The sequence below is a fragment of the Callithrix jacchus genome, chromosome 9 (assembly GCF_049354715.1).
Source record: "Callithrix jacchus isolate 240 chromosome 9, calJac240_pri, whole genome shotgun sequence".
Lineage (NCBI taxonomy): Eukaryota > Metazoa > Chordata > Mammalia > Primates > Cebidae > Callithrix > Callithrix jacchus.
The window spans coordinates 13,539,307-13,562,930 of record NC_133510.1 but is presented as its reverse complement, the minus strand read 5'-3'; the positions used below and the strand labels follow the sequence as shown (position 1 = coordinate 13,562,930).

The 23,624-nt window shown below is 38.3% G+C and overlaps 1 protein-coding gene across 1 annotated transcript in view; it reads left to right on the top strand.

Moving 5' to 3' along the window:
* Positions 1-23,624, top strand: part of KDM5A (lysine demethylase 5A) — an 82,701-nt gene that overhangs the window by 3,391 nt on the left and 55,686 nt on the right. The window contains exons 2-10 of the mRNA XM_078338334.1: positions 78-155; positions 2,200-2,322; positions 10,820-10,990; positions 15,681-15,815; positions 16,748-16,853; positions 18,047-18,138; positions 18,763-18,921; positions 20,344-20,463; positions 22,294-22,452. Coding sequence (XP_078194460.1) covers positions 78-155; positions 2,200-2,322; positions 10,820-10,990; positions 15,681-15,815; positions 16,748-16,853; positions 18,047-18,138; positions 18,763-18,921; positions 20,344-20,463; positions 22,294-22,452 — 1,143 coding nt within the window. The remainder of the gene's footprint in view (positions 1-77; positions 156-2,199; positions 2,323-10,819; positions 10,991-15,680; positions 15,816-16,747; positions 16,854-18,046; positions 18,139-18,762; positions 18,922-20,343; positions 20,464-22,293; positions 22,453-23,624) is intronic.

Below are 23,624 nucleotides of genomic sequence, written 5' to 3'. Positions count from 1 at the left end.
AAACCCCCTTTAAGGGAATAAATAACCTATTCTTTGCTTACATACCACTGTGTTTTGAAAAAACACTTTCTATTTAGGACTGGCAGCCTCCATTCGCCTGTGAAGTAAAAAGCTTTCGTTTCACTCCAAGAGTCCAGCGCCTGAATGAACTTGAGGTAAGTGTTGTGTCACCATTTCTTCTTCCTGATTTATTCTTTATTGTTAGGGCTGTAGGTAGAGAACTTTGCATAGCCTAGAGTTTGTGTTAATTGGTACTGACTGGAATAGTTACTTGATGTTTGGAGGAAGAGTATGCTTTTTAAAAAAATTGTGCAAAGCAGTTACGGTTTTTCCATTTAACTGAGATCACGAGAAACTATCTGTAGCTCTGTTTTTCTAGTGGAAATATTCAATGCTTAGCTTCAGAGACTTAGAATTCCTAAATTCTACTTTCTCTATTGTTTCTTACTCTGCTAAAATTTTTGTAAATCTTGGAAGATTCTGTCTTCCTTGGTTCTTGGAAAATGGATTTTTAAATCCTGTTTTAAAATCCTAGTTTTCAAAGTTTTTTTCTTTTGTTTTGGTTTCGATTTTAATGGAACTTTGTCAGGACTGTTAATCTGATTTATTAAGATCTTCCTTTGGCCGGGTGCAGTGGCTCACACCTGTAATCCCAGCACTTTGGAACGCCAAGGTGGGTGGATCACAAGGTCAAGAGTTCGAGACCAGCCTGGCCAAAATGGTGAGACCCCTGTCTCTACTAAAAATACAAAAATTAGCTGGGTGTGGTGGTGGGCCCCTGTAGTCCCAGCTACTTGGGAGGCTGAGGCAGGAGAATTGCTTGAACCCAGGAGGTGGAGGTTGCAGTGTGCTGAGATCGTGCCATTGCACTCAGCTGAGCAACAGAGTGAGACTCCGTTTCACACACACTTAAAGATCTTCCTCTAAGTATTACTGATTTATCTTACGTTTTCTAAATAGAAGACTATGTGTTGCTGTTTTTCTTGTCTGCTGATTTTTAGAAGGTTCTTCATTATGATATTAAAACTTTTAGAGTACAGAAGGAAAATCATTGATAGCAAAGGTTTATTATGTCATTCTGAGTTTTTTTTTCTTTTCCCTCAAAACATTTCTGAGAGTTTACTACATAGTTTTTTTTTTTTTTTTTTTTTGAGACAGAGTATTGCTTTGTTACCCAGATGAGACTGTAGTGGTGTGATCTTGGCTCATGCAACCTCTACCTCCCAGGTTCAAACGATTCTCCTGCCTCAGCCTCCCTAGTAGCTAGTTTTACAGTAGCTGGGATTATAGCCAGCATGCCCGGCTAATTTTTGTATTTTTAGTAGAAACGGAGTTATGCCATTTTGGCCAGGCTGGTCTGGAACTCCAGACCTCAGGTGATCCGCCCGCCTCAGCCTCCCAAAGTGCTGGGATTCTAGGTGTGAGCCACCGTGCCTGGCTGCAATACGTATTTTTTCTTTTTAGTCTCTTGTAATTAGATACTTGATGAAGCATCTCAATATAAGTGAGGTTGAGGGTTGACGCACCAAAAGTGTGCATATTTACCTGTGGATGAAATGACAGAATGTTAGACAGTGAGGAGGATCCGATTTACTGAATTTTCTGGTCAGCATAAAGTTGAACAAACTTAAAAAAATTGTTTTGGTTGCCAGTGTAACTTTTAAAATAAATCAGAGTAACTTTTTTTCCTGAATGAATAAAGTTTGTTAGAAGTCTTTTGCATCTTTATTATTGGCTGGTTTTACAGGGTTGGACTAAGCAATAATGAAAAGTCTTTGAATTTCTTGAAAGAAGTGAGTTCCTCTATTACAGCAGTCCCCAGCGGTTTTGGCACCAGGGACTGGTTTCACGGAAGACAGTTTATCCATGGATGGATGGGAGTATGGGGGATGGTTTTGGGATGAAACTGTTCCATCTCAGGTCATCAGACATTTGTTAGATTCTCATAGGCGTGCACAACCTAAATCCCTTGCATATGCAGTTCATAGTAGGGTTTGTGGGAATTCTTGCCTGCTCGCCTGCCCGCTGCTGCTGCTCACCTGCCCGCTGCTGCTGCTCACCTCCTGCTGTGCGGCTGGGTTCCTAACAGGCCACTGATGGGTACCAGTCCACAGCCTGGGGTTTGGGGACCCCTGCTCTGTTATACTCATTCCTTTCAATCATAACTTAGTTCTTATTTCTGTATTTTAATAATTTTAGGCAATGACCAGAGTGAGACTGGATTTCTTGGATCAACTAGCAAAATTTTGGGAACTTCAAGGATCTACTCTGAAGATCCCTGTGGTAGAGAGAAAAATCCTGGATCTGTATGCTTTGAGCAAGGTGAGGCTTATGCTGGTTTAGAAATTAGAGCAGAGGCTTGTGAATTTAGGAATTTAAAATGAATTTGGTGGGAAACATTGCTTCCAATGGAGGATTTGTTTGATAGATGCCCTAGCTGGGCATGGTGGCATGTGCCTATAGTCCCAGCTACTCAGAAGGCTGAGGCAGGAGAATTGCTTGAACCTGGGAGGCAGAGGTTGAGGTGAGCTGAGATCGCGCCATTGCCCTCCAGCCTGGGCAATAAAAGTGAAACTCCATTTCCAAAAAAAAATGAAATGCACATTTGAATAAATGGAAATGACAGACCTCAAAGTTATCTTTAAAAGTTACTGTATATTTGTTAATGAGACTGATATTTATCAGGCTCTGTGATACGCAATATGCAAAATAAATGACTATCGCCTGCTAATATTATATTGTACTGCATATACAATGTTCTGTGTTGATCTTGTCATCTTTTTTTGTTGTTGTTGTTACTTAATTGAAAATTTGGGCCAGGCACAGTGGCTCACGCCTGTCAACTGAGCACTTTAGGAGGTTGTGGTGGGAGGATCACTTGAGCCTAGGAGTTGAGAGACTAGCCTGGCAACATGGCAAAACCCTGACTCTGCTAAAAATATGAAAAAGTTAACTGGGCATCGTGGTGCACACCTGTAGTCTCAACCACTCAGGAGACTAAGGTGGGAGGATCACGTGAGTCCGGAAAGTCAAGGCTGCAGTGAGCTGTGATTATGCCGCTGCACTCCAGCCTGGCGCCTGGTGACGGAGTGCGACTCTGTCTCAAAAAAAAAAATGGACTCATGTTACTCACCATTCTTATGTTTAGTATATATTAGTTTTGTTAATACCTATATGTAGCGTTAATGACTAATTGAGGCCAGCTTTGTTGGGTAGGATGAACAATAGCTCAGAAACTTAAGGGTGAAGAGTTTAGATACGTTTTCGTCCAAATTGTGTTAACTTTTTAACATTATATTCCCTAATGTTATAATGTTAAGAAAACTAATTGACCTGCAAGCTGAGATTATAACAACATTGAAATATGTTTTGTTAATACAATAATACAAATTTATTATTGCTTAATTATCTGAGAAATTTTGTAAAACAGCTTCTTTTTGTGGCCTTCCATACTTACAATTTATATACTATTTTGAAATAGAAATTTATTCTCATTTAAATTGCAGAGTTAATTTTGGAAGATTTCACTTTCAAGGAAAAAAAGTAAGAGTAATCAGCCACGTGTGGTGGTTCATACCTATAATCCCAGCACTTTGGGAGGCTGAGGTGGAAGGATTGCTTGAACCTAGGAGTTCGAGACCAGCCTGGGCAACATAGTGAGACTCTGTCTCTACAAAAAATTAAAAAATAAATAATCTGGGCATGGCGGTGGACTCCTATAGTCCTAGCTAATCAGGAGGCTAAGGCAGGAGGATCTCGTGAGCCAGGAGGTCAAGACTGCAGTGAACCATCATCACTCTACTGCATTTTAGCCTGGGTGATGGAGCAAGACCCTGTCTCCAAAAAAAAAATGTTAGAATAATCATATTTATCTTTTATGATATGTTTTAAAATTAGTGTCAGGGCAGAATTCTCTTGCTAAAAAATTTGGGAAGTATGGTCTAATGCTAAAATACAGCTTGAGACTTAGTCAGGTGATGAGGTTAGTAAGCACTGTGCCAAGAGTAGTCTACTGCAGTTATATGAAAACCTATGGTGCTCAAGAACAAATTATGCTAAATTTGAGGCCTAGGTTTATTATAGGGAACCATTAGGATAAAAATTTGTTTTAAGAACTTAATTTTGATGTTTTTATTCAGTCAGAACTTACCTATTACATTTTGCTGTATGATGCTGTTTAAGGTTCTGAATGTGTTTGACTGTTACTTGAATAAAATACAAAAAATTTTCAAAAATTGGCCGGGACAGTGGCTTACACCTGTAATCCCAGCACTTTGGAAGGCTGAGGTGGGTGGATCACCTGAAGTCAAGAGTTCAAGACCAGCCTGGCCAACATGATGAAAACTTGTCTCTACTAAAAATACAAAAATTAGCTGGGTGTGGTTGTAGGCACCTGTAATCCCAGCTACTTGGAAGTTTCAAGCAGGAAGTTGCTTGAAACCAGGAGGCAGAGATTGCAGTGGGCTTGAGATAGCACCACTGCACTCAAGCCTGGGCAACAAAAGTAAAACTCTGAAAAAAAAAATTGTTTTTCAAAAATTATTATTATTTTTATTTTTTATTTTTTTGAGTCGGAGTTTCACTCTTGTTGCCAAGGATAGAGTGCAATGGCACAATCTCGGCTCACTGCAACCTCCGCCTCCTGGGTTCAAGCATTCTCCTGCCTCATCCTCCTGGGATTACAGGCATGTCCCACCATGCCTGGCTAATTTTGTATTTTCAGTAGAGACAGGGTTTCTTGATGTTGGTCAGGTTGGTCTCGAACTCCCAACCTCAGGTGATACGCCCACCTCAGCTTCCCAAAGTGCTGGGGTTACAGGAGTCAGCCACCATGCCTGGCCCTCAAAATTTATTTTATCATTAATAACAATATGTTGTGATACTCTTTAATGAAGCTCTTTCCACCTTTTTTTTTTTTTTTTTTTTTTTAAGAAAGAGTCTCACTTTGTTGCCCAGATTGGAGTGCAGTGGCACAATCTTGGCTCACTGCAACCTCTACCTCCCAGATTCAAGTGACTCTCATACCTCAGCCTCCTGAGTAAATGGGGCTGGGATTACAGGTGCATGCCACCACACCTGGCTAATTTTTGTGTTTTTAGTAGAGATGGGGCATTATCACATGGCCAGGCTGGTCTTAAACTCCTGACCTCAAATGATCTACCCACCTTGGCCTCCCAAAGTGTTGGGATTACAGGTGTGAGCCACTGTGCCTGGCCACATTTTTATTTCTTCTTTTCATAAATACCCTAAGGAATTTACTAGAGTATTTATTAATTGTGTAAGTAGTAACCTATTAAATTGAAACTTTTGGTATCAGTGATTTTTCAATTAAAAGATAAACCTCAGGTTTAATCCGATGGTAAGTTAAATTGCATTATTTGGTTTTCTTTTCCTTTCTTTTTTTTTTTTTTTGAGAGTGTCTTATTCTGTTGCCCAGGTTAGAGTGCAGTAGCACGATCTCAGCTTACTGCAACTACCTGCCTCCTGGGTTCAAGTGATTCTCCTGACTCAGCCTCTGCAGCAGCTGGGACTACAAGCATGAGCCACCATGCCTAGCTAATTTTTGTATTTTTAGTAGAGACAGGATTTCACCATGTTGGCCAAGCTGGTCAAGAACTCCTGACCTCAAGTGATTGCCCATGTCACCCTCTCAAAGTGCTGAGATTACAGGCGTGAGCCACTGAGCCCGGCCACATTTTTCTGGTTTTCTAAAGTTATAGAATTTCAAAATAAGAAAAGGGCTTTTAGAGGTAACCTAGTCTGAATACTTGGTTGTTCACAATTCTCTTCACAACATTTGTCGTTCAGACTGTTTAACACCATTTCCTTTTAAGGTTCAAACTACTAATAAAGTACACTTTATTGAAATATTTGGGAAAAAACCTGGGTGCGGTGGCTCACACCTGTAATCCTAGCACTTTGGGAGGCCGAGGTGGGTGGTGGATCACCCGAGGTCAGGAGTTCAAGACCAGCCTGGCCAACATGGTAAAACCCCCATCTTAAAAAAAAAAAAAAAAAAAAAAAAAAGAATGAAATATTCGGAAAACTTACTGAAAACGCGTTGTGATTAAAGGTTAAGTGTGCGTATCTGAGGGTTTATTGGAGTCCTGTCTTTTGTGGGGTTTTTTAAGTCCTCATGGACATCTTTCCCCTAACCTGTGAGAACATTTGCAAAACAGATTTAAAGCTAAAAGGCAGACAAACTTCGATTTGTAGTTATTTTGTTTGTAATACTTTTGTTCCCTAAATGTCATTGTGAGATTTCTGCTTCTCACATTAACTTTTTTCTTTTATATTGAGGTGTAGCTTACAGTGTAATGCACAAATTTTAAGTGTACAGTTCAATAAATCTTCATATATATATATATACACCTGTTTTGTAGCCATCACCCAGATCAAGATACATCACTTTTCTTTTTGCTTTTGAGACGGAGCCTTGCTCTGTCACCCAGGCTGGAGTGCGATGGCGTGGTCTCAGCTCACTGCAGCCTCCATCTCCAGGGTTCAGGCGATTCTCCTGCTTCAGCCTCCCAAGTAGCTAGGGGCTACTTTTTCTATTTAGTTGGGACAGGGTTTCACCATGTTGGCCAGGCTGGTCTTGAACTCCTGATCTTGTGATCCGCCTGCCTCGACCTCCCAAAGTCTTGGGATTACAGGCATGAGCCATTGCGCCTGGCTGATGCATAACATTTTCATAGCACTCTAGTGGGTTCTTTCATCTCCCTCCCAGTCAATACTTCACAAAAGTAATTTATTCTGACCCTTATCAATGGGTGACTGTTTATTTCATTAATGTGACATTTTATTCTAGCAAGAGGCTTGGGCTGAAAACTGCAGAAAATACCAGGAGTTCGTATGTTTTAAGGTTGTTAGTGGTGTCCTTTCTTTTTTTTAAAAAAAGTTTATTTTTGGCTGACAGTTTATTGGCATCTATTGAGTTTTGTTTTTTATAGATATGATTTGAAAATACTATGATTCACATTGCATTTTAATGGGAAGCAAATTTTCAGTCTTAGTCATTAAGTCATCAATGTGATGGATTCCTGTTTTGATTAAATCACATCTTTCTCCCTATTATTTTTAATAATAAAAAGTATTACTAGGCCAGGTGCGGTGGCTCATGCCTGTAATCCCAGCACTTTGGGAGGCTGAGGCGGGTGGATCATGAGTTCAAGATCATAATCTTGAACTGGCCAACATGATGAAAACTTGTCTCTACTAAAAATATAAAAATTAGCTAGGTGTGGTGACTTGCGCCTGTGATACCAGCTACTTAGGAGGCTGAGGCAGGAGAATGGCTTGAATCCCGTAGGTGGAGGTTTCGGTGAGCCTAGATCGCACCACTGCACTCCATTCTGGCGACTCCATCTCAAAAAAAAAAAAAAGAAGTATTACTTGGAATGCCTGTAATTTAACAGACTTCTGTATTACTAATTACTGTTTTTATAACCACTTCAGCAAGAAGCATTCAATCTAGCCCTTCTCTTTAAAACATTTTTATTCTTGTCAAAGTAGTACACTTTTAAAAAACAAGGCTTTGGCTCACACTTGTAATCCCAGCACTTTGGGAAGCCAAGGCAGGAGGATCATTTGAATACGGGAGTTCTAGACCAGCCTCCTGGTCTAGACATAGGGAGACCCTGTCTCTACAAAAAAATTTTAAAAGATTACCTGATTGTGGTGGCACATGCCTATAGTTGCACCTACTCGAGAAGCTGAAGCTGGAGGATCGCTTGAGTCCAGGAGTTTGAGGCTATGATACCTCTGATTGCACCACCTGGGCGACAGAGTAAGACCCTGTTTCTTAAAAAAAAGAGAAAAAAAAGAAGGCAGCTTAAAATGAAAATCAGCATCTCCCTTCATCTCCACCCCCATTCCCACTCCTCAGAGCTAATCACTTTCAGTTCTTTTAGTGGTTTCTGATTTTGATCCTCATATTTCCAAACAATATGCTCATTATGCTATTTTTTCTTTTCTCAGCTTTAAATGTTGTATATTGATTTCCTCCTGTTGAAGATGGAGAATGGGTGTAAGAGATCTTAAGTCCTCCCATACTTTATGTTCCTCCTCCCCTTCTAGTGTAGTTACATTAATTTTTTATTAATCTAAAATTAATACTGTGAAAAATATATTTCCAAACTTTCCAGCAGAAGTATACATCGCTCATTATGCTTCTACCCATCAGATAATCTGTCAGCTTTATTTTCTTGGAGCCATTCTTCCAGGAGTCTTTTTTACCTCAGATCTTGACTGGTGGTTTTTTAAAGTTCGGCTGTCAGTCTGGAACTTCCTTTTATTGCCGCCATTCTGGGAATTCCTTGGCCTCTTTCCTTGTTGCAAGTCTTCCTTTTACTTGGTTTACTGTCATTTTGGTGAAACATTTCTTCTGCTAGTTTCATGAGAAAGATAGTAGTGGGATGTAAATTTTTTAGGACTTCTTGCTTGTGTAAAAATGTTTTGCCCTTATACTTTCTTAGTAGTTTGGTGGGGTTTAAAAGTCTAGATTGTGAATCATTTTACTGTAGTATTGTAAAGCTTTACTCCATTGTCTTGGTGAGAACGATGCTATATTAATTCTTGTTTTTTTTTTTGTGACTTTTTTTTCCCTGAAGATTTAGGATCTTACCTTTATTCCCAGGGCTTTGAAATTTCACAGTGATATGTATTGGTATGTGTTTATTTTCATGCCCTGTTTTTATGGCTCTCAATAACCTCTCTTATCTAATAACTCATTTCTTCCAGTTCTTCTAATTTTTCCTGTATTCTTTGATAAGTTTATTATTTTTTAGCTTCTTCTGGACTCTTTGTTCGTTAGATATTAGACTTGTTAGGCTGGTCCTCTAATTTACTTACCTATTGCTTTCTTAGTTCAGCATCCCTTCTGTTCAAACTTTGCTGAGAGTAAATCTCCAGTTTTCTGCTGGGGCTAGAGAGGGATAGTTGCCTGGAGGAGGTCTAACTGCTTTTACACAGGTGTTCACAATCTCATTCTCGCTGCATTGCCACCCTTAATTTTAGAGGTACTGCTGCTTTTGCTTCTTAAGCCTTTTTTTTTTTTTTTTCCTCTTTTTTTAGAAAAGGGAGGAAGGGCGTCCTCTTAAGCCTTTCCAGGTTCTATGTTGCAAAAGCTTCTCTGGCTTTTCTCTGTTGCAGGGCACTTAGTTTTAAACTTGTAGTTTAAAAGTACACCTGGTTTGTCTGTTTTGTTCTTGCTTTGGCTTGTTAGATATCTCTAGCTTCAAAATATTGTTTACATTTCTTTGTATTTGGTTTCTTTCTTGGTCTATTTGACCGCTTGAGAGGATGCCTTTTTGTTTCTTTCCGGTCTTTCTACTGGCGTTTTTAGAGGGATCTTTTAAGTAGAAGACTGTTCTTTACGTATGTTAAAACTGTCTCTATTCCCAGCCATTTTGGTCTTGAGTGATACTACTTTTTGGTCAAGTTTTGATAAAGGGCTTGTCTTCATTGTGTTCAGTTCAAGTGCATGCTGTATGTCTTTTTATAGAGCAGGGTTCATAGTGATATTTCTGGTGACAATGCTGTGATGTAGTACATGGCAAACATTTGGAATAAATGGTTTATATTTTATATTTTATTTTTATTTATTTGTTTTTGAGACATCACTGTTGCCCAGGCTGGAGTGCAGTGGTCTGATCCCAGCTCACAGCAACCCCCGCCCCCCAGGTTCAAGTGATTCTCCTGCTTCAGCCTCCCAAGTAACTGGGATTACAGGTGCCTGCCACCATGCCTGGCTCATTTTTGTACTTTTAGTAGAGATAGGGTTTCCCCATGTTGGCCAGGCTAGTTTTGAACTCCTGACCTCAGATGATCCACCTGTGTCAGCCTCCCAGTGTACTGGCATTGTAGGCATGAGCCACCGTGCCCTGGTTTATATTTTAAAATTATGCATGATAATCCTTGAATCTGTCAGCTGAAAAACACAGGTATAAGGTTTTGCGTGTTTTTTGGTTAGATTGTTAGAGTATTGTATACATGGAGCCTGAGTAATGGTTTTGTTTTCTATGTGAGATAGTTTATTCCTTTGTCATGGCCATATCCTGGCTGCTACTAATCACCAGAACTGAGTGGGACATCATGACTGGATCCATGCAGATATATCATAACTAATGGAAATTTAGCTTGAAATGCGTTCAATACAAAGCAGATTACTATGTAAAAGTGATTATTGTATGGGATAGTAAAGATTAGCCAATTTATCTTATTTTCTACCTTAATAAATTCTGTACTCCGTATCAGTAAATCTACTTCAGTCTAACCTTTCCTCAGTGTTTCTTCATAATCTTCCATATAAAACTCTTGTCCTTTTGAAAAACTATAGCCTGTTTTTCAAAACCGTTCTTTATATTCATGGTTTGATTGACATTTTTGTTAAGTTCTGTAAGTAACTTGGTATTTCTAATTTCAGGATTTATGTTTATTTGTGTTATATAACATTTTCATGTCTATTTTTGTCTGTTTTTATTCTTATTTCATACTGTGAGTTCCTTGAGTACATAAGTCTTATATGTGTATTTAGTTTTCTCACAGTGCATACTATACAAAGTATTAATTCATTAAATATTTTTAAATGCTTGGTTTGAAGGTAGGCATAATAATATTAATTACATTTTAAACCTCTGTAAATCATTGTTTCTATTTCTTACTCTAAATGTTGACAGATGTCAGTTTGGTTACATACTCATTGAAAGGAAAATTTGAAATTTAAGCCCAGAATAATTTTTCTATTTAGTAGACAGACTTAGAGTCAGGATGCTTGAATCTACTTTTTTTCTCTAAGAAACTTTTATTTGCTTTTCAGATTGTTGCCAGCAAAGGAGGTTTTGAAATGGTCACCAAAGAGAAGAAATGGTCTAAAGTGGGTAGTCGCTTGGGATATCTGCCAGGAAAAGGAACTGGGTCTCTTTTGAAGTCACATTATGAAAGAATTCTCTACCCATATGAGCTTTTCCAATCTGGTGTGAGCCTTATGGTGAGATGCATCATTCTTTTTAGAAAAAGTTGATAAATCCAGTTGCTCAAGTATAAACTTTAGACTATGTTTAACCCAAGTTAGCAGGCACCAAAACTTGGGGAAGCAAAGTGTATGTCATAGTGTAAAATTATAGCTATTTTTGGTGGTTTGCAAGATAAAGGATAATGGGAATGAAGAGTATTTTTGTATTTATTTAAAATAAACCTTTATGACTGAAAGTTTTTGAAAAAGTCCTCCTGTTTGTTTCATGTATTTTTTAACAACAGCTTTATTAGGTATAATTTATATACCATAGAATTCACCCTTTGTGGGTGCACAGTCAGTAAGCTTTAAGAAATTTCTACATTTATGCAGCAATCACCACTGTGATCCAGTTTTAGAGTACTTCCACTAGCCCCCAGAATTGTCTTGTTCATTTGTAGTTGGTTCCTGTTCCACTCCCACACACAGGCAATTCCTAACCTGTTTTCTGGCTCTATAGTTTTGCCTTTTCTAGAAATTTCACCTAGGTGTAATCATACAATATGATTTTGTGTCTGGCCTTTTTCACTTAGCCTAATGTTTTCAGAGTTCAGCCGTGTTGGCTGGGTGTGGTGGCTAATACCTTTAATGCCAGCACTGTCGGAGGCTGAGGTGGGTGGATTGCTTGAGGCCAGGAGTTTGAGACCAGTCTGGGCATCATGGTGAAACCCTGTTTCTACTAAAAGTTTAAAAAATTAGCCAGATGTGGCGTGTGCCTGTGGACCCAACTACTCCAGAGACTGAGGTGAGAGGATTGCTTCAGCCTGGGAGACAGAGGTTGCAGTAAGCTGAGGTTGTGCCACTGCACTCCAGCCTGGGTGACAGAGTAAGACCCTGTCTCAAAAAAAAAAAAAATTCATCCACATTATAGCATGTGTCAGTACTTGATTTTTATGGCTGAATAATACTCAGCTGCATGGATATACCACATTTTGTTTATCCACTTACCAGGATATTTAAATTGCTTCCAGTTTACGGCTATTATGAATACTGTGAATATTCATATACAAGTCTTTGTGTGGACATATGTTTTTATTTCTCTTGGGTAGATACTTGGGAGTGGAATCACTGGGTTATATGTTAAGTTTATGTATAAATATTTTTTTTTTTGAGACAGAGTCTTGCTCTGTTGCCCAGGCTGGAGTACAGTGGTGCAATCTCGGCTCGCTGCAACCTCTGCCTCCTGGGTTCAAGCGATTCTCCTACCTTAGCCTCCTGAGTAGAGTAGTTGGTACTACAGGTGCATGCCACCATGCCCAGCTAATTTTTGTATTTTTAGTAGAGATAGTGTTTCACCATGTTGGCAAGGCTTGTCTGGAACTCTTGATTTCAAGCAATCCGCCCACCTTTGTCTCCCAAAGTGCTGGGATTATAGGCATTAGCCACTGTGCCTGGAGTGTGTAAATTTTTAAGAACTGTCAATTTGTTTTCCAAAGTAGTTGAATCATTTACTTTCCCACCAGTAATACAGATGCTTCCAGTTTTTCTACATCTTGGCCAACACTTGGTATTGTCAGTTTTTTAAAATTGTAGTCATTCTGGTTAGTTGTATAGTGATATCTTATTGTGGTTTTAATTTGCATTTCTCAAATGACTAGTGATGTCTTTTTTCTTTTTTCTTTTGCTTGAAATGGAGTCTGCTCTGTTGCTCAGGCTGGAGTGCAAGTGGCAAGATCTCTGCTCACTGCAACCTCCACCTCCTCGATTCAAGCACTTCTCCTGCCTCAGCCCCCTGAGTACTGCTGGGATTACAGACGTGTGTCTCCATGCCTGACTAATTTTTGTATTTTTAGTAGAGATGGGATATCACCATCATTTTGGTCAGGCTGGTCTTGAACTCCTGACCTTGTGATCTGCCCGCCTCTATCTCACAAAGTGCTGGGATTACAGGCATGAGCCACTGCACCTGGCTGCATGTTTTCATATTCATATTATCCATTTGTATATCTTGGTGAAGTGTCTGTTCAGATTTTTTTTTCTATTATACTTTCCTCCAGAACAGATCTTTTTTTTTTTTAAATTATATATGTATATTTGATTGCATTTTAGGTTCTGGGGTACATGTGAAGAGCATGCAGGATTGTTGCATAGGTACATACATGGCAATGTGGTTTGCTGCCTCCATCCCCATCGCGTATATCTGGCATTTCTCCCCATGTTATCCCTCCCCAACTCCTTACCCTCCCACTGTCCTTCCTCTAGTGCCCCCTACAGACCTCAGTGTGTGATGCTCTTCTCCCTGTGTCCATCTGTTCTCATTGTTCAACACTCGCCTATGAGTGAGAACATGCGGTGTTTGATTTTCTGTTCTTGTTTAAGTTTGCTGAGAATGATAGTTTCCAGGTTCATCCATGTCCCTACAAAGGACACGAAGTCATTGTTTTTTATGGCTGCATAGTATTCCATGGTGTATATGTGCCACATTTTCCTTGTCCAGTCTATCATTGATGGGCATTTGGTTTGGTTCCAAGTCTTTGCTATTGTAAACAGTGCTGCAATGAACATACGTTTGCATATGTCATAATAGAATGATTTATAATCCTTTGGATATATACCCAGTAATGGGATTGCTGGGTCAAATGAAATTTCTATTTCTAGGTCCTTGAGGTATTGTCACACTGTCTTCCACAATGGTTGAACTAATTTACACTCCCACCAACAGTATAAAAGCCTTTCGATTTCTCCACATCCTCTCCAGCATCTGTTGTCTCCTGATTTTTTGAACGATTGCCATTCTGATTGGCGTGAGATGGTATCTCAACATAGTTTTGATTTGCATTTCCTTGATGACCAGTGATGAGCATTTTTTCATATGTTTTTTGGCCTCATATATGTCTTCTTTTGAAAAGTATCTGTTCATATCCTTTGCCCACTTTTGAATGGATTTGTTTTTTTCTTGTAAATCTGTTTTAGTTCTTTGTAGATTTTGGATGTAAGTCCTTTGTCAGATGGGTAGATTGCAAAACTTTTTTCCCATTCTGTTGGTTGCTGCTTCACTTTAATGATTGTTTCTTTTGCTGTGCAGAAGCTTTGGAGTTTAATTAGATCCCCTTTGTCTATTTTGGCTTTTGTTGCCAATGCTTCTTGTGTTTTAGTCATGAAGTCCTTGCCTACGCCTATGTCCTGAATAGTTTTGCCTAGGTTTTCTTATAGAGTTTTTATAGTGTTAGGTCTTATGTTTAAGTCTTTAATCCATCTAGAGTTAATTTTAGTGTAAGGTGTCAGGAAGGGGTCCAGTTTCTGCTTTGTGCACATGGCTAGCCAGTTTTGCCAACACCATTTATTAAACAGGGAATTCTTTCCCCATTGCTTCTTTTTGTCAGGTTTGTCAAAGATCAGATGGTTGTAAATGTGTGGTGTTGCCTCCGAGGCCTCTGTTCTGTTCCATTGGTCTATATCTCTGTTTTGGTACCAGTACCATGCTGTTTTGATTACTGTAGCCTTGTAGTATAGTTTGAAGGCAGGCAGCATGATGCCTCCAGCTTTGTTCTTTTTGCTTAGAATTGACTTGGCTATGTGGGCTCTCTTTTGGTTCCATATGAAGTTTAAGGTGGTTTTTTCCAGGCCTGTGAAGAGGGTCATTGGTAGCTTGATGGAGATAGCATTGAATCTATAAATTACTTTGGGCAGTATGGCCGTTTTCATGATATTGATTCTTCCTAACCATAAACATGGAATGTTTTTCCATTTGTTTATGTTCTCTCTTATTTCCTTGAGCAGTGGTTTGTAGTTCTCCTTGAAGAGGTCCTTTACATCCTTTGTTAGTTGTATTCCTAGGTATTTTGTTCTCTTTGTAGCAATTGTGAATGGGAGTTTGTTCCTGATCAGATTTTCTTTTTTAATTGTATTGTTTGTCTTCTTATACTTGTAAGTTTGTTATATAGTTTGTCTACAAGTTGTTTATCAGGTAAATGATTTGTAGAGCTTTTCTCCTATTCTGTGGTTTATCTTTTCATTTTTGTAATAGTGACTTTTTGAAGAACCATTTATTTATTTATTTTTTCCTTTTATGGATTGTACTTTTGGTGTCATATTTAAGAAATCTTTTCCAAAGTCACAAAGATTTTCTTCTTTGCTTTAATATAGAAATTTCATAGTTTCAGCTTTCATATTTTGATCAGTGATGCAATTTGAGGCTTTTTTTGGGTGTGTGTAGTGTGAGGTAAAGATGTAAGTTTATTTTTTAGTGGGGAAGGGAATATATGAATATTGAGTTGTACCAGCACCATTTGTTTAAAAGGCTTTTTCCCACTGATTTAACTTACCACCTTTGTTAGAAATCAGTTGACCATAGAAGTGTGGGTTTATTTTTAGGCTCTGTTTCGTTGCATTGATTATGTCTACGCTAACACTAGTACTACATTGTCTTGAGTACTACAGCTTTATGCTAAATTTTGATATTTCATAGCGTAAGTTTTTGTTGTTCTTTTCCAAAATATCTAAACAACTGACATTTGCACATAAATTTTAGGATCAGCTTTCAATTTCAATAACAACAGAAAGCTTGCCAGGATTTTGATAGGGATAGCTGCAGGTCAGTTTGAGAAATAATTGCAGTCTTGTTTTAGGAATTTTAGGGATCTGGTAATTTATTATTTTTCCACTGATTCTGAAGCATGATTTCTTATCAGTGAACCTGCTCTCTTTCTGTTCTCTGATCTTTTAGGGTGTACAGATGCCTAATTTAGATCTTAAAGACAAAGTGGAGCCTGAGGTTCTCAGCACTGATACCCACACTTCCCCAGAGCCGGGCACAAGAGTGAACATTCTGCCGAAGAGAACAAGACGTGTTAAGTCTCAGGTATCGATGTCAAGTGATCCTCCTGCCTCAGTCTCCTGGGTAGCTAGGACTTGAGGTGTGTGCCACCTTGCCCAGCTAATTTTTAATTTATATTTTTTTTGGTAGAGGTGGGGTCACTGTGTTGCCCAGGCTGGGAGAAGCTTTCCCATTGATTGATTGATTCAATGTCCCACTCGTCTGTCACCCAAGATGGACTGCAGCAGTGTGATCTTGCCTCACTGCCTCAGCCTCTCAAACTGAAGTGATCCTCCAACCTCAGCCTCCTGAGTAACTGGGGCTACAGGTGCACACCACTGTGTTTGGCTAATTTTTGTACTTTTTGTAGAGATGGGACCTCCCTATGTTGCCCAGCTGGTCTATAACTCCTGAGCTCAAATGATCCTGCCTTGGCCTCCCAAAGTGTTGGGATTACAGTTGTGAGCCACTGTGCCTGGCAATTTCCTGTTTATGACAGTCTTTCCGGGGGGATTCCAGTACAATTTTTAATATCTCACAGGCTAGAACTGGATCACATTCCTACCACTTTGTTGGTCATCACCAACAAAGAAAAATGAGGCTAGCATGATTGACTTAGGACAGTTGTAGTTCACGCCCTGAGATGCCCTCTAATCAGATACAGGTGCCCAGTAGCAAGTTAGAAGTGGGGATTTCTCTTGTGTGATAACCAGCAGTGTCTGTCTTTAGACAGCTTGACAACTATACTTTTATGAGTCATAGATGAATTTTATTTTGTGGAAAACAATCTGAGTGTTGCACAGTGTTTTGGTGACTGTTTTCGACTGTGGTAATGAGGCAGGGAGTGGATTTACAGAAAATAAATCCAATAATTTGTTCTTTTGTTTTGAAGATGATCCTGAAACTTTTCTTGGGTAGCAAAAATAAATGCCTGAATTAGCACAATGATGTTAATGTGAATTTTGCTTATTTTTTAGTCAGAATCTGGAGATGTGAATAGAAACACAGAGCTGAAGAAACTTCAGATTTTTGGGGCTGGGCCCAAGGTTGTGGGCCTGGCAATGGGAACAAAAGATAAAGAAGGTAAAATTTGTTATTTGGTCATGAAAAGAGATAAGGTTCAATATGGCTGTAAAAAGATTCATATGATACTTGAATTGCCGTCTGTGCTGGGAAATTCTTAAGAATTGTAAAGTTGCAGTGTGGTTTCTAGGCAAATCACATTTTAAATGCCAGATATCTTAAATTTAAGATGTGAAGAGCAATATTATGTTGAATTTTTATGATTTTGGAAGAGATAATTTTTCTCCTTTATGTGAAGTATATGATACAGAAATGTATTACAGTTTCTAAAGGCTGATTTATGAGAGAATGGTAGAATTAATGGTTCTTACCTAGTGATCTAAAGCTTTTAACTCTTAGTATCAACATATACTGGGGGATACTTAGAATTTTAAAATTCTAACCATAATTTTGATTATTGAAATAATTGTCCTTGATACATTATGACTGTTCATTTGAATAAACTGTTTTCTTCAGTAAGTCTAGTACTCGCAGCTTTACATGTTGGAAAGCTTTTTGTGGGTAGAACTGCTCATGCAGAGATCAAGTTCCACTATTCTATGTATGTCAATTTTAAAACTGTTTAACAAAGATTAGGCTGGATATGTTTTGACTATATAAGAACGTAATGAAATGCTATAGTCACAAATATTAATTACCATGTACTTACATGTGTAGTTAAGTCATACAATTCAGATTGTGGACTGAACTCTAGAGGATTAAATAATATTGTTCCATCTCTCTCAAAACATCCCATGTAATAAGACTTACTGAATACATTATAACAATATTTCCTTTTTAAGAATTAAATACTTTGTTATTTTTGTAATTACAGTACTGGTTGGCAACAGTGTTAGAAATTAGTCCTTGAATAATTTGGGAGTCCTCCAAGTAATACATACAAGTTGTATGTAGAATGTACTGCATACAAATATAGCATTAATGGGTAAGCTCTCTGGAGCTTATGTGACTGGATTAGAATCGTAAATCTGCCTGGCTGTGTGATTTTGAGCAAGTTACAAACTTCACTGTACTTCAGGTTCTTCATCTTCAGTGAGAGATAATAAATAGTATATCTACCTCTAGATATACTATTAGAAATATATACTAATACTAGTTACACAATTTTAACTAAGTAATTTTAAATAGTGTCTTGTTCATAGTAAGCTCTCAACATTAGGTTTTACTATTATTGTATAACTTTTTATTTAAAGATGAGGTCACCCGAAGACGAAAAGTTACCAACAGGTCAGACGCATTCAACATGCAAATGAGACAACGGAAAGGCACTCTCTCTGTTAACTTTGTAAGTGTTTTGGGGTCTGTCAGGAGGGAAAGCATCTATTTTTATTATGGTTTTGTAATTTTTATCCTGGTATATCTTGGTATGTGTTTAGTTAGTTCATTTGGTTAGAAGACTTGATGGCAAATCTATGAAGTCGCAGCTTTTGTTTATGTTATTAACCTTGCTTTGTCCTATATATGTAGGCTGCTTCCTGTAAGTCATATACCTTGTGTGTAACCAAGTGAGAGCATGAAAATGAATCTGTATAAATAGTTGAGTTCTATTACAGTCTCAGTATTCATTCGCTATCAAAGAGTATTTGTATATGGGAAGAATTACATGGTATTTAAAATATATATATAAATTGATTTTCAGATAGATACCTGAGATTTGTAGTCTTTCTTTATTCTAACAACTTGATACACTTTTATTAGCTTGCTTGTAAAAACTCTGGAAGGAAATTTAGGGAGTTTTATGAAAAGCTGTTTAAATATAATTATTTGATGGACCTTTAGGGTTTAAGTTGTGTTTACTTTTCAGTTACACTGTTTTGTTTATTTCAGCTAAGGAGTTCCTGGTAAAAATTTAGTATTATTTATTATAGAAAATATACTTTTATTTATTTATTTATTTATTTTTTAACAGGTTGATCTCTATGTTTGTATGTTTTGTGGTCGGGGAAACAATGAAGATAAATTGCTTTTGTGTGATGGATGTGATGACAGCTATCATACATTTTGTCTCATTCCTCCACTACCTGATGTGCCCAAAGGAGACTGGAGGTGTCCTAAATGTGTCGCTGAGGTACAAGTCTAACCTTTATGAATCCTTTTTTCACTAAAAACAATAATGCATGCATATATACATACATATAAACATGTTCCCAAATATGTTTTGTTTCCTCATTCTCTTCATTTTGTGGTGTTTAAAATTTCCAGGACTTAAAAAAGCTATATTGAATGGAAATGTAACAATTGTTACAATTGTGGTAGCTTACCTTTCAAAGGTTCTTTTTCTGGCTGTTGGTTAGGTCAGTCTGCTTATTGCTACAGATGACCAGACTTCTCAGAATATTTATATTGCTAGACCACAAAAATGAAAAAAAGCATAGATTGTTTTTTTTTCTATTAATTAAAAAAAAGTATAACCAGACATGAAGGTATGAACTTGGGATTTTGCATCCAGTTTCATGCTATTAAATAAACTGAAGATATCTTTTATTTACTTACTATTTATTTACTTTTTGAGACATGGTCTACAGCCTCTCAGCCAGGCTATAATGCAGTGCCGTGATCTCAGCTCAGTGCAGCCTCTGGCTTCTGGGCTCAGATGATACTCTCAGCTCAGCCTCCTTACAGATGTATGCCACCACGCCCAGATAATTTTTGTATTTTTTGTAGAGATAAAGTTTTACCATGTTGCCCAGGATGGTCTCAAACTCCTGGGCTCAAGTGGTCCACCTGCCTTGATCTCCCAAAGTGCTGAGATTACAGATGTGGACCTTGTGCTGGGCCCCGATGGTATCTTTTAGCTTGCCCAAATTTTGACTTGATTTTACTAAATTTTTCTTAGTGAAAATTTGTAGTATTGTCCTTATCATGAAATTCCTAGTATTTACTTATTTTAACAAAATGCTGTTATAGGACATTAAAGAGAAGGAGTTTGCTGGGTGTATCTAGATGCATTCAAAGGTCTCGTAGGGCCTTAGAATTATTACTTATTTACTATTCTCAAGGTTAAAGAATTCAGAGGCAATTCTATTGTGTTAAGACATTGGTCATAGTGATTGATAGTGTGAACAAACTATTCTCTTAGTCTGATATCCTCACGATCCAGTGCCTATCTCGTTATCCATTACCTTTCCTTCTTCTATGAACATTTGTTTTCTCCATGGCCAAAACCACTGATATGTTAAGAATGTTAGGCATCCCTAGGCTTGATTCCAAGTCAGTAGTCCTTTAGATGCTTGTAGTGCCATAACTCAATGTTACCTCTGGATCTAAAGCCGTCAAGCTTCCTATTGGAAGCCTGTGACAGTGAAGTTGAGGCTCTAGAAAATAATTTCCTGATACTGTATTGTAAGTAGCTAATACTTGCTTTTTTGTCTAGGGTTGATTGGATTTGCTTTACCTAGGGAAATGATGAAAGAAAGTAGTAACGAAGAGCTTTAAACTTTTCTTCAGTTCAGTTTTAGTGAGTTAATCTTAGATATATTTTTCTTTCCAGGAATGTAACAAACCTCGAGAAGCCTTTGGATTTGAACAAGCTGTTAGAGAGTATACACTTCAGAGCTTTGGAGAAATGGCAGATAATTTTAAATCTGATTATTTTAATATGCCAGTTCATGTGAGTAATCTATCTTTTAGGTCAGTCTGGGGAAGTACAAAGATTTATCTGAGTCCAAAGCCTTCAGTTTCCTCTTTTATTATTTTGTAGAAAACAGAGACAGCATGAAAAAGATGATGGAACACTACATCTTAAAATCAGGGCCCTGATAATCTAATTCTTTTTCTTTCACTGTCTAATGTGGCGTTTGTACTCCTTGTTGTAAAATCTATCTTTTTTTTTTTTTTTGAGATCGAGTCTTACTCTGTCACTTAGGCTGGAGTGTAGTGGCATGATCTTGGCTTACTGCACCCTCCTACTCTTGGGTTCAAGCAATTCTCCTGCCTCAACCTACTGAGTCACTGGGACTACAGGCACACGCCACTATGCCCTGCTAAGTTTTGTATTTTTCTTTTTTTTGAGATACCAGTCTTGCTCTGTCGCCCAGGCTGGAGTGCCATGGCAACATTTTGGCTTACTGCAACCTCCGCCACCTGGGTTCAAGCAATTCTCCTGTCTCAGCCTCCCAAGTAGCTGGGACTATAGGCATAAACCACCATGCCCAGCTAATTTTTGTATTTTTAGTAGAGATGGGGTGTCACCATATTGGTCAGGCTTGTCTTGAACTCCTGACCTCAGGTAATCCACCCGCCTCAGCCTCCCAAAATGCTGGGATTACAGTTGTGAGCCACTGTGCTGGCCGATTTTTGTATTTTTAATAGAGATGGGGTTTCACAATGTCGCCTAGGCTGGTCTTAAGCTCCTGACCTCAAGTGATCTGCCCACCTTGGTGTCCCAGAGTGCTGGGATTATAGGCATGAGGCACCGCATCCAGCTGTAAACTCTATTTTGATGTTTGAATTGTTAATTAGTCCTCTATGAGTAATTCTTTACAGAAAAGCATAAAGTATTGGGCAGTTGTTACTTTTCTTTAGTTATTTGTACTTCAGAGTTTGCTTCTTTTCCTAGGACATCTTAGGCTTTTCTAGTCCCTGTCAAAAAAATTTGCTGTAGTTATTAAAATTTAGTCTTGCTGTAAAGACTTTGAACCAACCCAAATGCCAATCAATGATAGACTGGATGAAGAAAATGTGACACATATACACCATGGAATACTATGCAGCCAAAAAATAGATGAGTTCATGCCCTTTGCAGGGACGTGGATGAAGTTGGAAACCATCATTCTCAGCAAACTAACACAGGAACAAAAAACCAAACACCACATGTTCTCACTCATAAGTGGGAGTTGAACAATGAGAACACATGGACACAGGGAGAGGAGCATCACACACCAGGGCCTGTCAAGGAGTGGGGACTAGGGGAGGGGTAGCATTAGGAGAAATACCTAGTATAGATGATGGGTTGATGGGTGCAGCAAACCACCGTGGCACATGTATACCTATGTACAAACCTGCTCATTCTTCACATGTATCCTAGAACTTAAAGTATAATAAAAACAAAATGTAATTTTTTGTTAAAATCATAAAATAAAAGGCACAAAATAGAAGCTATTAAAAATGTTAGTCTTGCTATTTACATTCCTTATTTCTCCTTGATTTCCTGGTTCATCTTTGTCTTTACTTGGGAAGCAGTTTCTTTCAGAAAAGGGCCGCACAGTTCATTATGGTTTTCTGAAGGTCTAAGTTGTCTCGGCTTTTTCCTTTTCTCAGTGGAAAAAGGAAAAAGATGAGACAACTTAGACATTCTAGGATCTCAGTCTTCTCTGCTCTAGGGAATGAGAAGATTTTTAATCTTGTCATGGGCTTGTGTTTACTTGACCTGTGTATTATGTTATAGTGGGTTATAGTTAGAGCAGTTTAATAATTTGTCATCTTTGTTTTCACTGTGTAGATGGTTCCCACAGAACTAGTAGAAAAGGAATTTTGGCGGCTGGTAAGCAGCATCGAAGAAGATGTTATTGTGGAATATGGAGCAGATATCTCCTCAAAAGACTTTGGAAGTGGATTTCCAGTGAAGGATGGACGGAGAAAGATGCTGCCAGAAGAAGAGGTGCAGATTTATCCAAACTTTTGCTTACCCCCAAGCTAATTTAGCTTTTGCATAGAAAGCTACATTTCTTTTCCATAAGGAACCTCATTAACTTAAAATATTAAATATGTAGGATTTGACAGTATAAATCTTCAGTTTTAAAAACAATGAATTCAGAATACTTTTAAAAATTATTTAACTCTGCATTTATTTATTGAGAAGGAATCTTGCTCTGTCGCCCAAGCTGGAGTGCAATGGCGTGAACTTAGCTCACTGCAACCCCTCTACCTCCTGTGTTCAAGTGATTCTCCCACCTCAGCCTCGCAAGTATCTGGGATTACAGGCATTTGCCATCATGCCTGGCTAATTTTTGTATTTTTGTAGAAACAGGGTTTCACTATGTTGGCTAGATTGGTCTTGAACTCCTGACCTCAGGTGATCCGCCTGCCTCAGCCTTCTAAAGTGCTGGGATTACAGATGTAAGCCACTATACCTGGCCATTAACTCTGCATTTTTTTTTTTTCCTGAGAAGGAGATTTGCTTTTGTTGCCCAGACTGGAGTGTAAGGGCATGATCTTGGCTCACTGCAACCTCTGCCTTCCGGGTTGGAGAAATTCTTCTGCCTCAGCCCACCACCATGCCTAGCAAATTTTAATATTTTTAGTAGAGATGAGGTTTCATCATGTTGGCCAGGCTGGTTTCCAATTTCTGCCCTCAGGTGATCTGCCCATCTCAGCCTGGCAAAGGGATTAGAGGCATGAGCCACCACGCCCAGCCTCCATTTCTCTTTTATGGCAACCTTTTGGTGTTAGCTGTTTTTAGTTGTAACAGTCTAATTCCTCTGGTGTGTGTGTGTGTGTGTGTGTGTGTGTGAGAGAGAGAGAGAGAGAGAGAGAGTGAGTTAAGTTTTTAGTGTTACTTAGTTCTATTCTATTCTCACCTTATTGATTTTTTTTCCCCTCGTGTCATGATAGACCACAAGTTAGGATAACAAGGTAGCAAGGTTAGGATAATATTGATTAGAGAATAAACTTTGGGTTTTACCAAGGGAGAAAGAGAATGATTATAACAGAATGGAGAACCTAGATTATATAGGGATGGTTTTTACAGGAACAGTTCAATGTTGGAATGTATACATGTTTAATGTCACTGAATTTTAAGCCTATTTGTATAAGTATCTATAAAGAAATGCA